This window comes from Muscardinus avellanarius (assembly GCF_963383645.1).
Source record: "Muscardinus avellanarius genome assembly, chromosome: 10".
In the NCBI taxonomy this organism is placed as follows: Eukaryota; Metazoa; Chordata; class Mammalia; order Rodentia; family Gliridae; genus Muscardinus; species Muscardinus avellanarius.
Window position 1 is genome coordinate 76,865,006 of NC_137796.1, and position 19,527 is coordinate 76,884,532.

The 19,527-nt window shown below is 47.7% G+C and overlaps 1 protein-coding gene across 4 annotated transcripts in view; it reads left to right on the plus strand.

Moving 5' to 3' along the window:
- Positions 1-19,527, plus strand: part of TRRAP (transformation/transcription domain associated protein) — a gene marked incomplete at both ends in the record, with an annotated part of 131,090 nt that overhangs the window by 109,276 nt on the left and 2,287 nt on the right. For 2 of the 4 annotated variants that reach the window (XM_080702487.1, XM_080702489.1), the window contains 8 exons: positions 2,066-2,156; positions 3,341-3,540; positions 4,616-4,877; positions 9,476-9,701; positions 10,505-10,722; positions 12,922-13,106; positions 18,094-18,297; positions 18,387-18,581. In XM_080702487.1, the coding sequence (XP_080558613.1) occupies positions 2,066-2,156; positions 3,341-3,540; positions 4,616-4,877; positions 9,476-9,701; positions 10,505-10,722; positions 12,922-13,106; positions 18,094-18,297; positions 18,387-18,581 (1,581 nt within the window). The remainder of the gene's footprint in view (positions 1-2,065; positions 2,157-3,340; positions 3,541-4,615; positions 4,878-9,475; positions 9,702-10,504; positions 10,723-12,921; positions 13,107-18,093; positions 18,298-18,386; positions 18,582-19,527) is intronic. The other 2 variants (XM_080702488.1, XM_080702490.1) reach the window with 1 other exon arrangement.

Sequence of the window (19,527 nt, forward strand, 5' to 3'; positions counted from 1 at the left end):
CTACTCAGTGAGGTCTTGTGCAACTCAGTGAGACCTTGTTTCAAAATACAAAATCCCAAAAAAAAAAAAAAAAAAATAGGGCTGGAGATGTCACTCAGAGGTAGAATGCCCCTGAGTTCCATCTCCAGTACCGAAAAAAAAAAAAAAAAAAAAAGATGTAAGATTGCTAGTGGTACTCTACAGGGAAATGGGTGTCTGGTCAGGATTTGGATCTGATTTTCAGTCCTTTGCGAGGAGACCTTCAGAACTCCCTTGAGACTTATACTTCCTTGTGAATGCCACCGTTTGTTTGTTTGTTTGTTTGTTTATTTGTTTGCAGTACTGGGGTTGGAATCCAAGGGCATTCTACCTCCAAGCTACATCCCCAGCCCTATTTTTTCTTTCTTTCTCTTTCTTTCTCTCTCTCTCTCTCTCTCTCTCTCTCTCTCTCTTTTCTTTTCTCTTTTCTTTTCTTTTCTTTTCTTTTCTTTCTTGTGGTACTGGGGATGGAACCCAGGGGCTTTCTACCTCTGGACTATACTCCCAGACCTATTTTATATTTTATTTGGAAACAGGGTCTCACTAAGTTGCTGAGAGCCTCACTAAGTGGCTGAGGTTGGCTTCGAACCTATACGATCCTCCTGTATCAGCTTCTCAAGTACTGGGATTACAAGTATGCGCCACCTCGCCCAGCTATTTTTTATTTTTGAAACAGGGTCTCACTAAGTTTCAGAAGGCCTCACTGAGTAGCTGAGGCTGTTCCCGAACTTCGATCCTCCTGTCTCAGCCTCCCAAATTCTGTGATTACAAGCGTGTGCCATCACGCCTAGCTGAATGTCACCCGTTCTGTAGGTCATCTGCACCTGTGAGAGATGGCAATTCTTGCAGGTAGAGACTGGGATGGGGCTGGGAGTTGGTCAGGTCCCAGTTCCATTGACAGTCTTTTTTTTTTTTTTTTTTTTGTAGTACTGGGGATGAAACCCAGGGGCCTTCAATCTCCAAGCTACACTCCCAGACCAATTTTATATTTTATTTGGAAACAGGGTCTCACTAAATTGCTGAGAGCCTCACTAAGTAACTGAGGCTGGCCATGAACCGCAATCCTCCTATCTCAGCCTCCCAAGTGCAGGGATTACCATGCCCGGCTTGATAGTCCTTTCTTGATTATCAGGATACGTGTAGCACGCAGAAATTATTTTTTTCCCTGGGATTTTGCTTAGATTTTATTTTTCAAAATACAGACTTGGTCTGCTTGATATTATCACTTGTGGACTATCTCTTAACATTATGTTAGCCAGGCACCCCTTGGCCTATGGCAGATAACATGTTACTCCCTCCTCTCTCAACATGCAGGCACATCTAGAAAGATCCAGGTAATAAATGATAACTGGTGTTCCTTACCTCAGATAGACAATCATCAGACTCCTTCCTGTAGTTGCACAGAATAAAAGTTACTTGAAAAAAGGGACTAATAGTCAATCATTCTGCAGTGACTTAGGCCCTATATTAATAGTTAACTGTTACTTATGATTCTTTTCTTTTGCTTGGGTAGGATACCCAGTGTCTTTTGCCTTCTTCACACTTACTAAATGAAAGTTCTATTCCTCTGTTATGAATGGTCCTTGGTCAGAATGAAATGCACATGTTAGTCTGCCGTGTGTGTGTGTGTGTGTGTGTGTGTGTGTGTGTGTGTGTGTGTGTGTGTCTGGGTATTGAACCCAAGAGCATTCTACCTCCTAGCTATATGCCCAGCCCTATTTTATTTTATTTTGAAACAGTCTTGCTAGGTTTATAAGTGTCTTACTATTTGTTGAGGCTATTCTCGAACCTGCGATGCTAGAATTATGGGTGTGTGTCACCATACCTAGCTCTCTTGGGTATTTAAAAATTGAACATAATATTTCATCTGCTGTTTAATCTGGCCTTGTGTCTTTGATTAGTGGTGCAGTATTTGCTTCCTCAAAACAAATGCAGACCAGAAATCCCTATTTCCTACTTGGCATCTGCCATTTTCAGTACAAATTCTCTTCATCCAGAAAGTGCGGTCAGGAGCAGTGCTATTCATGGCTTCCTGTCTCTTGAGCAGGTGGGACGAGTGTATCCCCAAGCCGTCTACTTTCCCATCCGGACTCTTTACCTGACCCTGAAAATAGAGCAGCGGGAGCGCTACAAGAGCGGTGAGTCCCAGGTGGTGCCGCCAGCCTGGTCTGGGAAAACCCCGCCGTGGACCCCCGCCCACAGTGCCCCTCCTAGGCGTGGCCAGAAGCCGGAGGACAAAGCTGACCTGAGTAAATGTGTTTCTCCTCTGCCACAGTGCAGTAGAGTATTGATCTGAGTGATGGATCTGTAGATAGAAAAAGTATATATATATACATTTTTTAAATATAGAAAATTGAGAAATTTTAATTCTCCTTAGTAATAAAGCAATATGAATGTCAGTTGCTGTGCATATATGTTGTTTAGAAGGAATGTCTTCAGCTGTTAGAAAAATCAACGTTAAGTCTTATTAGAACTGTTTCTAAAAATTGACTCAGAATAAGCTATGTTGGACAGGTAACCTTAGTATGTAAGAAATAACTACCATAGTGAGGTACCCACTCAGCATGGCACTTTGTAAACAGTTGAAGGGCCATTTGCCTCACAGGCTTTAATGCTGAGAGGCGTAAGGGGATGATGTTTTTAGACTGTGGCGGCGCCACAGGTCAATGAGAAGCAGTGGATTGGGGCGCACAACGCATTTTACGTCTCTTATCTTGATCATTTGAAAATTAAGATTTTTTTTTAGTTCCAAGACTAAGTAAGTTTTGTTAAGCCAGAAAACTAGTCATGAAGAGTTCCCACATTGTTCTCACAGGTAAATTTTTCAAAATTATTATTTTACAAATGAGGTTTGTCTTTCCTGGATGAAAAATGGAGATTTGTTTATTAACTATTTTCAGATTCATTGAGCTTTAGTAGCAAGGATTGTATTAAGAAGTAGTTTCCCAACCGTTTTCTTCTTAAGATGTTCAAACTTACAAAAAAGGTAGAGAGGAGCACACAGGGGCGCAGCCTCACCTGGACTTACCAGGTAGCATTGCCTTCTTGCAACACACACGGTTGTTTGTTTGTTTGTTTGTTTGTTTTTCTCTGAACTATTTTGAAGCCAAATTATAGATGACTGTTCTCTCTGTCCCTAAGTCAGTCTGCACAACTGTCCTTAGAACCAGGGCATTCTCCACATTGTCCCTGGGGAAGGGTCTTGGGGCGATTTCCACTCAGGCAGGAACCAGCGTTCCTTTGGCCAGTGGGTCCTGTAGAGCTCCAGGCTCGACATTGGTCGGTTCTGCGCTGACATTGGCGTTGTGTGTGTTGCTCTCAGATTCTGGACAGCAGCAGCCAAGTTCAGTGGGTAACCAGTCCCATTCTGCATCAGATCCAGGGCCCATAAGAGCAACAGCACCCATGTGGCGCTGCAGCCGAATCATGCACATGCAGCGAGAGCTCCACCCCACCCTTCTGTCTTCCCTGGAAGGCATCGTCGATCAGATGGTCTGGTTCAGAGAAAACTGGCACGAAGAGGTATTTGGATCTGATATTACAACTGCTGGTGACTTGTGGAGGGAATATATCATTCTGTGGCCACCTTATCTTCAGATTTAGCTGCCTGGTCATTATATATGTTTGCTGTTAAATTTAACCATGGACCAAGTGAATTTCTGCACACTAAAACGGCCTCAAATATTTGAAACAGAAGACTTCAAAAGAGAAGTTTGAGGCTGGGCGGGGTGGCACATGCTTGTAATCCCAGCATTTGGGAGGCGGAGACTGTAGAATTGTAGTTCGCAGGCAGCCTCAGCTACTTAGTGAGGCACTTCGCAATTCTGTGAGACCCTGTTTCAAAAATAAAGGGACTAAAAAAATAGGGCAGGGGGTGTAGCTCAGAGGTAGAATGCCCCTGGGTTCCATCCCCTGTATATAACACACACACACACACACACACACACACACACACACACACGAGAAGTTTGAGACCAAAAAGGCGGTTTCTAGTTAAAATGCTTACTCTGCCCATTTGGGTGAGATCGGTTCCTTTAGTGCCAGTGCTTGGCTTTGGGTCGCCAAGTGTGAACAAGAGCAGTAGCCCGGGCAGCAGACAGTTAGAGTTTCCACAAATGGGACTTGTTCTTCGGGGATCTGTTCAGCAGCCGGGCTGTCTCCCTAATGTTGTTTCCTTAAGCTGACTATAAAATAACACACACTTACTGCCCAGCAGTTATGATCTAGTTGGGACCCAGGGCCCGCTGCTTATGTCTGTGCAAGCTTTGTATCTGTATGTGCAGATGTGCAGTGTAACAGCAGAGCTGCCTGACCAAGTTTCCCATGGTTAGTCACCAGGCAGGTGTGTGTGTGCCCTGAAAAGGTGGGGTTTCCTGTTTCTTTTTTGTGAGTGCTCAGAGCCCTTGCTCGTGGGTGAGAACGCCATCTCAGCATTGTGCCCTCCATCTGTTCTGTGCACCCCGTTTACACTGGCCGTGTACTGGGTGGGGTGGATGCAGAGCTGCCCTGGGGTAGGGTGCCCTGTGGGACAACTTTGGGCTGGCCAGTTGCTCTGTATGCTTGATAATTTCCATGATTTCTGTCTTTCTTTCACAAGGTGCTCAGGCAACTCCAACAGGGCCTGGCGAAATGTTACTCTGTTGCCTTTGAGAAAAGTGGAGCAGTATCTGACGCCAAAATCACCCCCCACACCCTCAATTTTGTCAAGAAGCTGGTGAGCACGTTTGGGGTCGGCCTGGAGAATGTGTCCAACGTCTCAACAATGTTCTCCAGCGCGGCCTCCGAGTCTCTGGCCCGGCGGGCACAGGCCACCGCCCAGGACCCTGTCTTCCAGAAGCTGAAGGGCCAGTTCACAACAGGCGAGTCCCGCTTTTCTTCCCTTAGGAAAGTTCCTGTTTGCTAATTGTTCATTTTGTGATCACTGAATGAGATGTGCTGGTTAGACTGTTTAAAATACAGCTTTCAGAATACAAGGAACTCTGACTGTCACTAGCCTGAGGCTACGTGTCCTCTCCACTCAAGGGTTGGGATTTGAAGATGGAAGGCTTTCAGACCAAACACTCCCTGACTCTCCCCTGACTTGGTTTTGGTGGGAAACAGTGTCAGGTGAGGTAGCAGGATTTAAAGATTTAATGACACTTAGAGCCCAGACTAGTAGGCTACTCTTTAATAACTGTGTTTAAAACATTCTTCCTTCACTGGAACTGTTAACCTATTCTACAGGTTAAACTGTAGAATAAATGGTTTGCATTTTTAATATACTTTAAATTACCCTTTTTTCCCCTTGCAGTGTTGGGGATTGAACTCAAGGCCTTATACTGCTAGGCAGTACTCTTACCACTCAACTACAAGCCCAGCCCCAGATATTTAAAGCATCTTTTAAAACTTGCTGTATCTTAGCAAATACAGTTAAGAATTTGTATATATGGCTTGATGTGGTGGCACACACCTGTAGTCTCAGTGACTCAGAAAGCGGAGGCAGCAGGATTCCAAGTTGGAGGCCAGCGTGGGTAACTTAGCAAGACCATGTCTAAAAATTGTAAAAAATAAAAAGGATTTGAGATGTTGCTCAGTGGTAGAACACCAGTGGGCTCATTCCCCAGTAAAAAGACACACACACACACACACACACACACACACACGCGCGCGCGCGCGCGCACGCTGGGCTAAGTCCCCAGTAACACACGGCACTATATATAGCCAGGCATGGTAGCCCATACCTGTAATCCCAGTACTTGGGAGGCTAAGACAGGAGGATTGTAGGTTTGAGATCAGCCTCAGTAACTTAGACCCTGTTTAAAAATTTAAAAGGGGGGCTGTCGGTATAGCCTGGAGGTAGAATGCCCCTGAGTTCAGTTCCCAGTACCAAAAAACGAATATGCATATATGTAGACTAGATTGAAATAATAACGTGAAAGAAAATATTCCACTGATTATGAAAGGTACTTTGCCGCCGTCGTCATGACTGGCCTTGGTCCTGAGTGTGGCATGTGCCGTGCCATCATTCTGGGCAGGCCGGGGAGCTGGCCTTCGTTGCCATGCATGGTGAGCATCGAGGGTAAGTTGCCCACATTGATGAAAGTGCTCTGGGGAACCAGCAAGGCCCGTCCTGCCCCTGCCCTCTCTGCTGGGAGCTCTCACTGTTCACTTTTCCCCTGTGAAATCATGAAAAAGGAAGCGTCTGAGATGAAAGTTTTGTGGAAACCATATTTTACTTAAAAGGAGTGATGTTCTGTATGTCTTTATCATAAGATATTAGATCATTACATCAAATGTACTATGAAATAAAGAATTAGACATGGGATGAAGCGCTTGGATTTTAATATAAAAAATTTCAAAACCTGAAACTCAAGTTGGCTTATGCGGCTTCCTGGCTTAAATCATAGCAAGTTTCAGATATGTAGATGAAGAGTTCTCCTACCCTGCTATTCACCTGCTCCAGGGGAGGCCGCTTCTGATCCCAACACTGCATTCTGTATATGGAATTCACTTCTTGTCTCTTTTTTAATTTGAGAGAGATTGAGGATGGAACCCAGGGGCAATCTACCTCCGAGCTACACCCCCAATCCTATTTTTTCATTCTGTATTTTGAAACAGGGCCTCACTAAGGAGCTGAGGCTGGCCGCAAACCTGCGCTCCTCCTCTCTCAGCATCCCAGGTACTGGGATGACAAGTGTGCACCACCTCGCTCAGCTTTGCACTTCTCATCTCTAACCGATGTTCATGAAGTTGTGAAAGAAAGTTCAGAATCATTACACTGTTTTTATCCCAAAGGGCTGTTTATTACAAACACAAATGTTTGTAGCCACTTTACTTATAATGACTCCAAACGGTAAACCTCCCAAATCTCCCTCAAAAGATACTGACTGAAATAACAAAATGTAGTTCACGTAGTTCATCCATACTCAGCAATGAGGCGTTATGTATCGATGCACACAGCAACCTGGATGAATCTCAGAGACGTTTTGCTGAGTGCAAATCTCTTTTCAAATTTCAAAAAGACCTTTTTTTTTTTTGGTGGTACTGGGGGTGGAACCCAGAGGCTTTCTACCTCCGGGCTATACTCCCAGACCTTTTTTATTTTATTTTATTTGGAAACAGGGTCTCACTAAGTTGCTGAGAGCCTCACTCAGTAGCCGAGGCTGGCTTCGAACCTGTGCGATCCTCCTGTCTCAGCCTCCCAAGCACGGAGATTACAAGCGTGTGCCACCACGCCCGGCCTTAAAAAGCCTTATTTATGAAGTGTTTGTGAAACAGTTACAAGTGGGAAGGTTAGTGGTAGAGTGTAAGGGATTGGGGAAGAGGTAAGCGTGGTTATAAAGGGGTAGCACAGGGAGTCTGGTGACAGCCCAGTCGAGCATCCTGCTGGGCGTGGTGGTCATAAGGCTGATCACAGGACATGACCACACATGTGCACACACCTGCAGGTGTCCCTGGTGAGCTCGGCTAAGTGTTCATGTGTGTTTCTTGAGGTCTGCAGCACCTTTTTTTTTTTTTTTTTTTTTTTGCGGTACTGGGGATGGAATCCAGGGGCATTGCACCTCCAAGCTACACCCCTAACCCTATTTTTTATTCTTTATTTTTAAACAAGGTCTCACTGAGTTGCAAAGGGCCTCTCTAAGTAGTAGCTGAGGCTGTCCTCGAACCGACACGCTCCTGTCTCAGCTTCCCAAATCTGGAATTACAAGCGTGCGCCCCCACGCCCGGCTTGAGGCACCTCCTTGATCTAGTAGAGAAGCCCTGTGGGAAGCTGCCTGTGTCCTGGATGGTGGAGCCATTGCAGCTCTGCCAGGGGGATTTGCGTCATCTTCCATTGCTGTGTGCTGGCTTCCCTGGCCACATGCTTGTGTGCGTTATAGCCCTCTGAGGAACTGTGAGAAAAGAAAGGACAGTGCTTGAGATGAAAGGGGAGCCCGGGGCTGGGTGTCACTCAGTGGTAGAGCACATACTTAGCACACGGCCCTGGGTTCAGTCATTGTGTATATACACACGCATGCACACACGGAAAAGGAGGAAAGAAGGAATGAAAGAAAAGGAAGCCAGATAAATAACATGCAAAACAACAGAAGCACAAATACACGGATTCTCATGAAACTTACTGTACTTTTATACAATTAAATATATGCAGGGGTCTGAGGACGGGGCTGTTAGAATAGCCAGCTCTCACGCCTAGTACCTAAATGCACTACCTCTCTTAGTCTTTGTGGGATTGGGATGATTCCTCCTGATTTCATTGCCATATGAGTAAAGAAACCTGAGGCCTTGAGAGGTTGTGTATGGTGGGTAGAGTGCTGGTCAGTGCTGGAGCCGGGATCGCCTTCTCAAGGAACTTCCCCAGCTGGGCCCAAAGGTGCTGCGCCACACAGCCAGCTTCATAACACCTAACCACACATCACCATGATGCCCTTTGAACCAACTATAAAATGAAATGTGGTGTACAGGGTTTTATATATACAATGTTTTCTCTCAGTAAGCCTGACTTTTCTCCAGCTTTTGGACTAAGTTGTTTTTCTGTGTTGAGTGCCATCTAGTACAGTTCTCCTGAGGGGCCATTTTGAAGGAAAGATGCAGTGGGAATGTTGCTAGACGTGCTTGCTGGGCACACACAGTTGACGTGGCTCAGTTGTGGGACGAGGTAGGGACAGGTCTGCCTTCAGACAGCCACACTCCTGGATCCCTGTGTATGGGCTCCTGTGCTCAGCATCCCCCGGACCCTCCCCAGCTCCTGGTTCCAAACTGGTGCCATTGGCCCATCTATCATGTCCTTCGGCTTTACTTCAGTCTGACTTGGCAGCTCCAGCTGCACGGCTGCCCTGGGGAAGGGGAGGGAGGGAGGAGGCCACACCTACCAAGTGTAGGAGGCTCTGCCCTGCAAGGCTTGGAGAATAGGGTGCCGGAGCCAGTGAGGATGCAAAAGAATGTCTGAGCGCCCTTGGATAGAAGATGCTGGAGAGACACTTGCCTTCCTGAGGTCTGGAGGCATGTGGAGGTGTCTCTGCAGCTATTGAAACAGTCCACACTTCACTGATCCTTAGGATCTGTGGTACTGTACTACTAGGGCAGGAGGAAAGTGCCTCCTCATGGCTGCACCTAGGTCCCTGCTTCATGACAGAAGTTGTAGGCAAGTTAGGGTGACAAGGGTCTCCCAGCAAACCCTAGTGCTGACCTAACAGGAAACAGGGTATCCCAAAAAGGCCTTTTTAAGTCAGATATGGTAGTGCACACTTGTAGTCCCAGGACTTGGGAGTGTGAGCAGGAGGATCTCAGGTTCAGATAAGTGTCACCAGCATAGCGAGAGTCTCGGCAACCTAGTGAGACCCTGGGCCTAAGATACTCTGCTCCACCACATATAGAACACGCCTGAGCTGTACTTGATAGATGCTCAAGCAGGATTTTATAGTCAATTGGAAATAACCTAGATGATTGTAAATGTTTTTGATCATGTTTTATTTTACAGATTTTGACTTCAGTGTTCCAGGATCCATGAAGCTTCATAATCTTATTTCTAAACTGAAAAAATGGATCAAAATCTTGGAGGCTAAAACCAAGCAGCTTCCAAAATTCTTCCTTATAGAGGAAAAGTGCAGGTTTTTAAGCAATTTCTCTGCACAGACAGCTGAAGTGGAAATTCCTGGGGAATTTTTGATGCCGAAGCCAACACATTATTATATTAAGATCGCTCGGTGAGTGAGCCTGGCCTGGCATGTGGGGAGGGGGGTTGGGTAGGCCCAGAGCAGTATCTCAGATGTGGATTCCCTGGAGTGGAAGGACTTTTACTTGTTCTAGAATGTAAGTAATCAGGCCCTGTGAAGAGCTTAATCTGACTGGTAGGTTAAATGTCTTGAGTGGAGGTTGAGTTTGCTTTCAAAAAAACCTATTCCGAATCACCACAGAATGTGACAGATGTCAAGCCTTAGTGCTGCACACTGGTAACTCTAGTACTTGGGAGGATGAAGGTTTGCAGGTTTACGGCCAGTCTCAGCAACTTAGCAAGGCCATCAGCAACCTCGTGAGACCTCGTTTCAAAAACAACATAAAAAGGGGCTGGAAATATAGCTTAGAGATAGAATGCCCCCGTGTTCAATCCCCAGTATCACACACACACACACACAGAGACCATGGAATCCGATAGTCATACAGTTTACTAAAGTGTGTGCCACTTGGGATGTACAGAGCACTTTGAAAAGGCCTCCCTTAATAATGGTGTTTTGTCTTAATTTCTAAATCAGACATAGCGCCCTGCTTTTCCATACACCCAGAACTCAAGTTTTCTTTTATTCCAAATCCTCTCCTGGCTTGCACCTGTGGCCACTGTGACATAAAATATTATTTCATCTCTACACCTTACTTGTCAGGGTGGAGTGCAGATGAATTGTTAGTGACCGCCGAACTACTTATCCTGCTTCTCTGTGATGGTTCTTTCCCCAAGAAAAGGATGGAAAAATGAGACCGGAGCCCATGCTTCATTGTTTGCTCGCTTTGACAGGTTTATGCCCAGGGTGGAAATTGTGCAGAAGCACAACACGGCTGCCCGCAGGCTGTACATCCGTGGGCACAACGGCAAGATCTACCCATACCTGGTCATGAACGACGCCTGCCTCACGGAGTCACGGAGGGAGGAGCGCGTGCTGCAGCTGCTCCGCCTGCTGAATCCCTGCCTGGAGAAGAGGAAGGAGACCACCAAGAGGCACCTGTTTTTCACAGGTATGAGGAGAGCCACACTTGGGGGACACAGTAGCTTGTGCCAGCCTTTAGGGCTCATGTGCTGGCAAGGTTCCAGACTACACCAAGCAAGGAGGCCTTGGGATGGGGAGCAGCCCTGGACAGCCCTGCCTCTGGGGCGCTGCTCCCCACCTTCATGCTTCCCTCCATGAGAGGAGAGCTCCGCGCTGAGTTGCACCCCATGAAGGGGCAGAATTCGTTTTCAGGTGGCTAAGCAACCACTGAGTGAAATCTTTCCATAACTGGGTTGCTGACATGTTAGCCTATTCTCTGAGGCTGGGAGCCCAGTGCAATGTGTGTTGTCTGGTCCTGTGTGGAACTTTCTTCAGATAGTTAAGATGTAGTCCAACCCACTTTGACCTAAAATGTCTGGCCCTTAAGTTTAATATCCCAAAATAAGGAGTGTATTCAGAAAGAAGTCTAAAGAAAGCTCACTTGCTATTAAAAGCCTTGGACTTTAACATATATGTCTATAATACTGATTCCAGATGCTTTTTCCAAACTCTTGGTTAACACTGAGTGACAGTCTTGAGTATGTGTTCTGGGGTTATCTTGGAATTTCTTCCTGGACCGAAGCCAGAGTAGTGAGCCATCCTGCAGTTGAGCTGACATTAAGCCTAATTACCCACTCGTTCACCAGAAGTCAGAACCGTCCATGTTGCACTCATCTAGGGGCTCTGGGACCTGGACACAGACCCGGCCTGCTATTTCCTTCCCAGCGGTGCCAGTGCAGGCTGCCATGGGGACCCACATTGGACAGGAAATCTCCAAGCTCCCTCCTTCCAACTCTACTTACTTATTATGATACGGGGGATTGAATCCAGTGTCATTCTATATCCACAGCCCTTTTATATTTTGAAATAGGCTGTAAGTTGCTGTGGCTCTTGCTAAGTTGCTGAGGCTGGTCTCACGTTTGTGTTTGTGAGTCTCTGCCTCCCAAGTGCTGGAGTTACAGGCGTGCACCACCTTGTCTGGCTCCTATGACTTCATCTGAACAAATACCTCATACCTAAGTTTTTTTTTTGGGGGGGTGCAGTACTGAGGATGGAACCCAGGAGCATTCTACCTTCAAGCTACATCCTAGACCTTTTTATTTTTTACTTTTGAAACAGGGTCTTGCTAGGCTACTGAGCATCTCACCGTGTTGCAGAGGCTGGTCTCAAACCTGCGATCCTCCTGTCTCCACCTCCTAAGTACTGGGATTACAGGTGTGCACCACCACTCCTTACTCTATTTTATTTTGAAACCGTCTCACTAAGTTGCTGAGTACCTCACTGCTTTGGTGAGGTTGACCTTGACCCTCCTAGTACTGGGATTACAGGCATTCAGCACCACACTCAGCGTCATCATTTTTAGATGACGAAACCGAGGCTCACACAAGCCCAGCGATGGGGGCCGCCTGCAGTGCATCTCAAACGCTAGGGCGGTAACCAGAGGAGGAATGTTGGTCCCTGTGTGTAGATCTAGGTTTACAGATGATGCAGTTCATTCTGGTCATGTCCTTCTCCGAACCATGATTTATAAAATACAACCTGGGAAGCCAGGTATGGTGATGCACGCTTGTAATCCCAGCACTTGGGAGGCTGAGACAGGAGGATCGCGATTCACAGCCAGCCACAGCTACTTAGTGAGGCCCTCTGCAACTCAGTGAGACCCTGTATCAAAATAAAGAATAAATATTAGGGCAGGGGGTGTCGCTCAGAGTTGGAATGTCCCTGGGTTCTACCCCCAGTACCGCAAAAACAAACAAACAAAAAAAACTGACCTGAGAGATGCTTACCTGACTGTCCAGAGCTGGAGCAGAGCCGCTGTAGCTGCAGAGGCAAGTTAGCGCAATTCCTTGTGGCAGGTTCTGTAGCGTTAGAGAGTTGGGTTCCATTCATAGACTCTAATTGGGGAAGGCCCTGAAGTGTAAGCATTTGGCACGGTCTTTATTTCCTGTTTTGAGATCATTTTCTAAACTTGTTTGTGAGCACAGGATGAGGGTAAGCTGGTGAGACTGAGCGTTGTGCTGGGTGAGTGGGGGTGTGGCCGCAGGGTTCCTTTGGCTTCACCACAGTACGTGGTCTGCGGTCCACACAGCCAAGTTATCTCTGCACCCACCCCAAGCCAGGAAGGCGGGGTTGACCACTAACCAGTGGTTATTTCCTCTTAACCTACTACCCCTTTTCTCTTCCCCAGTTCCCCGGGTTGTGGCCGTGTCCCCACAGATGCGCCTTGTGGAAGACAACCCCTCTTCGCTTTCCCTTGTGGAGATTTACAAGCAGCGCTGTGCCAAGAAGGGCATCGAGCACGACAACCCCATTTCCCGCTATTACGACAGGCTGGCCACTGTGCAGGCGCGGGGAACCCAGGCCAGCCACCAGGTACCAGGCGGGGCGGGGCAGGAGGGAGTGCAGAGCCACCGCCAAGGCCGCCTCCAGGGTTGCTTTTTTGCAGGGCTTGGTGACAAGGATGCCTAAAAATCAGCAGAGCATTCTTTAAGGGTTACCTCTCTCACTTATGTAACCTCATTAGACTCACAAGATGACCGGTGCCCTTAGTGAGGGGACGTTCGCTGTATTGAGCAGATAGAAACGAGTTGTCGGTGTCCTTTACTCACTCTTACAAAACTTAGAAACTAGAGTTTAAAACTTAGTGCATGGCAAACTTGCCCGGTAGCTGAGCTTGGTCTGAAGTGACATAGGCCACTGCAGTCTCTGTTCAACCATTGGGAATTATGCATGTCTATACCACACGTCTTTTTCTAAAACATAAAAATGATGAACTCTGAAATACATGGTACTCAGCTATTTTGCAGAGCACAGGAGTCTAGACAGCCTCCCTCTCTCTCCCTCGCTTTTTTTTTCTGTACTGGGGATGGAACCTGGGGGCATTGTACCTCTGAGCTAGACCCCCAGCCCTATTTTTCATTCTTTATTTTGAAACAGTCAAAATACTGACTGTTTCAGGAGTGAATATTCAGGAGTGAATGCGCGCCACACACACGATGGTCTGCTCCTTCTGAGTCAATGGAAGCAGTGCAGCAGGAGCACTGCAGGCGGCCCCAGCGCTGGGCGTGTGTGAGCCTCGGTTTCTTCTGAGTGTGGTGCTGAATGCCTGAATTGCAAAGGGCCTCACTAAGTAGCTGAGGCTGTCCGCAAACTTCAGTCCTCCTGTGTCAGCTTCCCAAATGCGGGAATTACAAGTGTGCGCCACCATGCCCGCTTGGACAGCCTCTCTTCTAGCCCCTTGGGGACAGAGGGCCATCTCCTGGTTTGCAGGTTCACACCTGTTTTAGTCAGCTTTCCATGGCTGTGACAGGATGGCTTAGAAAACAGACTCATTGGTGCTCTGGGTTCAGTCCACAGGGCCAGCTCTGAAGGGGCAGGGGAGGGGACCAGGGCCGGATATACCCAAGGCCATATGCTCAGTGACCTAGGTCCTCCAGCCACACCCTGCCTGCCCGTGATACCACCCAATAACACGCTCATAAACTGACCCATCGCTGGGTTTATCCACCTTTGAGATTGAGACCCTTAGAATTTAATCATTTCACTTCCGAACATTTTTGCATTGTCAGTATGTGAGCTTTTCCAGGGGACATAATGCCGCCCTTAGCTAAGAAGATCTTGTCAAGGCTTGTGGAGCACCAAGATGCAGCCATTTGGCCTCGCCCTGGGTGCCATGAGGTCCTTGTGTACATTGCATGGAGAGGCCGCAGTGGGACCCATGGCCCGCACCATGGGACCAGGAGCACATCTCACTTGGCTCTGTTTAGGAAGGCCGAGCCCTGGGTGTGTGGCCCACCTCCGCCCGAGGCGGTCCAGGCTGCAGACCCCCTGGAGTTGTGTGCAGCAGATCACTGTTTGGTTGGCTTCCAGGTACAGAGCATGGCCTCTCTTGGGAGTTTGTGGCCCAGGTTATGGCCTCACTGAGGTGTTCATGGGAAGGCGCAGATCGTGTTCAGAGGCTGCCATTCACCTCGTGTCTGCACAGGTGGGCTCGCACAGAGCGCTCCTCCCCATTGATTTGTAAGCAGCAGGTGTTAACTGACAGCTGACGTAGGTCCAGCATAAAAACACTGCCCAGATCCTGCTGAGCCAGAGAGGCCAGAAACATGAAACAATCCCAGCTCCTGTTCTCTTCTTATGCTCTGAGCCTTATTTGTTTTATTTATCCTGCTCTTTAATCCTCCCATTTTTGTTTGTATGTTTGTTTTAATATTTTATTTGGAAACAAGGTCTCACTAAGTTGCTGAGAGCCTCACTAAGTAGCTGAGGCTGGCTTCGAACCCGTGTGATCCTCCTGTCTCAGCCTTCCATGCGCTGGGATTATAAGCGTACGCCACCACACCCTATTAGTCTATTTATTTTTTGAAACAGGGTCTCACTGAGTTGCAAAGAGCCTCACTAAGTAGTAGCTGAGGTTGTCTGTGAACCGCCATCCTGTCTCTGCTGGGATTATAAGCGTGCATCACCATGCCCGGCTTAATCTTCCCATTTTTAATAACATCTTAATTGAGATTTAATTTGTGTCTCATGAAATTCAGTATTTCTAGTATATTCAGAGTTGTGCAACTGTCACCATTATTTTTCTAGGCAAGTGTGCTCTACCATAGAGCTATATGTCTGCCATGTCTATCTTTAAAACATCTTCAGCCGGGCATGGTGGCGACACTTGTAATCCCTGTGCTTGGGAGGCGGAGACAGGAAGATCGCGCAGGTTCAAAGCCAGCCGCGCTGGCTTAAGAGACCCTGTTTCCAAAAAATATATAAAAATAGGTCTGGGAGTATAGCCCAGAGGTGGAAGGGTTCCATCCCCAGTACCACCAAAAAGTAAATTAAAAAAAATAATAAAACATCTTCATAGCCAGACATGGTGGCACACACTTGTAATCCCAGTACTTGGGAGGCTGAGACACACTGGTTCGTGGCCAGCCTTAGCAACTTGTGAGGCCCTCTCTAACTTAGTGAGACCCTGCTTCAAAATAAAGACTAAAAAATCAGGCTGAGAGTGGAGCTCAGGGATAGAATGCCCTGGGTTCTATCCTGGTACCACACATGCAAAATAATAAGCATCTTCATCACCCATTGCTGGTTCTTCTCAACTCCTCTCTATACCCAGCCCTGCGGAGCACAGATCTGCCTCTGTGGAATTGCCTATTCTGGACATGGAATCATGCAGAATTCAAACTTTCCTGTCTAGCCTCCCCCCTCAACCCCGTTTCTGGGGGTGGAACCCAGGGGCATTCAACCTCTGAGCTACACCCTAGGGCCTAGCCCTATTTTTTATTCTTTATTTTGAAATAGGGTCTCACTGAGTTGCAAAGGACCTCACTAAGTAGCTGAGGCTGTCCGCGAGCTAAGATCCTTCTGTGTCAGCCTCCTGAATGCTGGGATTACAAGCATGTGCCACCACGCCTGGATTCTCTCTAGCTTCTTTAACTTAAAGTATATTTTAAGGTTCATCCATTTTGTAGCATGCTTCAGTACTTCCTTTTTACTGCCAAATAATATTCCAGTATATGAGTATACCATATTTATCCATTTATCAGTTGATAGACTTCGGGACTATTATGACTGAAGCTGCTATGAACATTTAAGTACATGTCTTTGTTTGGAATTTTTTTTTCATTGCTCTTGAATATATACCCAATAGTGGAATTGCTGGAGCACATGCTAACTATGTTTAACATTTTAACAAACTGTTTTTGTTTTTGTTTTTTGTGTGGCACTGGAGATTGAACCCAAGGGTATTTTACCTCCAAGCTATACTCCCACCTCTCTCTATATATATTTTTTCCAATACTGTGGGTGGAACCCAAGGGCATTCTACCTCTGAGCTGCACCCCCAGCCCTATTTTTTTTATTCTTTATTTTGAAACAGGGTCTCACTGAGTTGCAGAGGCTCTCCATGAACCTGCGATCCTCCTGTCTCAGCCTCCCAAGTACTGGGATCACAAGTGTGTGCCACCACGCCCAGCTTGTCAGCCGATGGTTTGATGGGGATTTTGTTAGATGTCTTGAACTAGTAGATCTTACATCTTTTTTGAGGGCGCGTGTGTTTGTGTTCGTGTCAGGGAGAGCCTTCAGCCAGGGCTGGACGTTTGCAGCTCTGGTCTAGCCTTTACTTCCTCTTGTGCAGAGCCTCAGGGTGAACCAAGGCAAGAGCACCAGCGTCTGAAAATCTTCACGATATTTGCAATACACTCGTTTTCCAAAGGCCCCTGTGGTCCTCTCTTTCCCCAGCCCTTCCCTGCTTGGTCAGACTGTGGCTCCGGCTAGTGCGGTGCCTCTGGGATGGCGCACATGCTGTGTGCGCTGTTGCTGTTGATTGCTTCTGTCGATGCCCTTCAGCTATGATGTTCCTCACTTAGCACATTCGGAGTTGAGTCAGAGACTTTGCAGGAAGCTGCCAGACAGATCCGGTGGTGACAGTTCTCTGGGGAGGAGGCTGTTGGGGGATCACCAGACCCATTCTGCCCACGCTGGTAGCCGCTGGGCTGCTGGCTTTCAGTCAGCCTGGTCACGCGATGGTTGACCCCTCAGGCCGTGGTGCAGCTGGGGAGAGGGAACAGCAGAGTGGGGCAAATTAAACTGCCACCCAGCTCTCTTCTTACAGGACTCAGCCTGTTTTCTTAAATGAGAACTCCTCTCGCAGTTAGGAACTTCTCTTTCATTTCCAGAATTCTGAAATGTTGGTTTTGATATTTGCCAGCAATAGAACTTCAGGAGCAGGTTTTGGCGGTCCCTGTCCTGCAGGCTCAGGGGTGCAGAGCGGACGGCATGCGTTCTGGACTGTGTTCTGTTGGGTGGGGCCGGCGTTTTGTGTTTATTCAGAGGACACTGGCAGCACTTAGCCCAGAATAGACTTAACTCAATAAATTCGTATTGAGGCCCCGAGTTTAGTTTGTGAGGGTTGAAGTAGTCTTGTGAGTCTTCCAGGACAGAATTTGGTTTCTAGTATTGCATGATACCAGCTGTCTCCTTAGTCTAGTTCCTCAGTGTATGATACTTTTGCCCTAATCATCTTTGATTTGAAAGGTTAGTGTTGACGTCCATCTATTCTTTTTTTTTTTAAGCTGAAAAATGTTCTGTATTTAGCAAGGGTGGAGGTAGCTTTTAGATCTTTACCTACCTTCTTGTAAGAGGGCTATCACATCATGCAGCTGTTTTATTCAAACCATTCAAAGCACATTAGAGCATGAGGCTGTGGGAAGTTGAACAGTCTTTTGCATCTTTGTGTTCAGTCAAATGACACTGGCGACAAAACTCCCGTTACTAGTGCTAAGTAAATAAGCAATTAAAATGTGAGCATTTCCCTTCTGCAGAAAACCATGAGCAGATGAGAGTCACGGATGCTGTGTTTCAGGTCCTTCGAGACATTCTCAAGGAGGTGCAGAGCAACATGGTGCCCCGCAGCATGCTGAAGGAGTGGGCGCTGCACACCTTCCCCAACGCCACCGACTACTGGACCTTCCGCAAGATGTTCACCATCCAGCTTGCGCTGATCGGCTTTGCAGAGTTTGTCTTGCATTTAAATCGACTGAACCCCGAGATGCTGCAGATTGCTCAGGTAAGTCAGTGTGAACAGCCAGACCGTCTCCTCCCCAGTTCTCCATTCTGCTGATGGATCGCTGACGTGTCTCCTCCTGTGACATGTAGGACACCGGCAAGCTGAATGTTGCCTACTTCCGATTTGATATAAATGATGCAACGGGGGACTTAGATGCCAACCGTCCTGTCCCTTTCCGCCTCACCCCCAACATCTCAGAGTTTCTGACCACCATTGGCGTCTCCGGCCCATTGACGGCCTCCATGATCGCAGTCGCACGGTGCTTTGCCCAGCCCAACTTCAAGGTGGGTTGCGCCGTGGCCTCAATTCCTCTGTGCACTGTGGCCCTACAGGACCTGCTGACCTGCTGATGAGACAGGCTGCTGAGGTAGAGTCACTTAGGAAGGGGGCCTGAACCTCTCTGTCCAGAAGTGTCCAGAGTGTCAAGGAGCCCAGTTTACAAAAAGAAACCTAGTGTCCACTATTGGCTGATCCCCCGTGTCACCCCAACCCTCAGTCTCGTGAGGTGTTTAGTGCTCCTTGCACCCATTTTCCAGGTGTGAAGGGCGGAAGTGTTCTCTGTGCACCGCTCCTCCTTCCCCGGGGCTGTGGGGAGGCCGGGCAGAGGTGAAGTGCACACCTGATCGCCCACTGATGTGTGAGTGTGAGGTGGCAGGGGCCATTGGTCTCGGGAAGCACGGAACCGCCTCAGCCCACAACGGAAGGACAGCAGTCAGAGCTGCCGCTTCCTGGTGCCCTCCCTGCCTGGCCATGTGCTGGCGCGTTCACGGAGTCTCATCAATGTCCCCAGCGCTCATACACCTGGGGGACCGAGGCTAGCGCAGCACAGTGACGTCTCCAAGGTCGTGGAGCTGGTAAGGTTGGGGTTACAGGCTGGGATTGAAAATGGCTTCTTCTGATGGAGCATGGCCAGGAGTCTCTCACCCCTAAAGGTGTCTCTGTCTGGGTGTCTCTCTTCCCCCTTTTTTTAAGTACTCAGGAAGGAACTCAGGGGCCTTCTACCTACCCAGCTGTTTTTATTTTAAAACAGAGTCTCACCTAAGTTCCTGAGGCTGGCCTCAAACCTGTGATCCCCTTGCCACAGCCTCCCAAGTACTGGAATTGTAGGCTTGAACCACCACACCCAGCCACAGGTTTCTTAATAGTGGGGCTGAATGCAGTCTCTGTTTCTCCCTTAATTTATGAGAGCAGTTGTACCTTTGTACCTTTTGGGTCTTGCCCTGCCCTCAT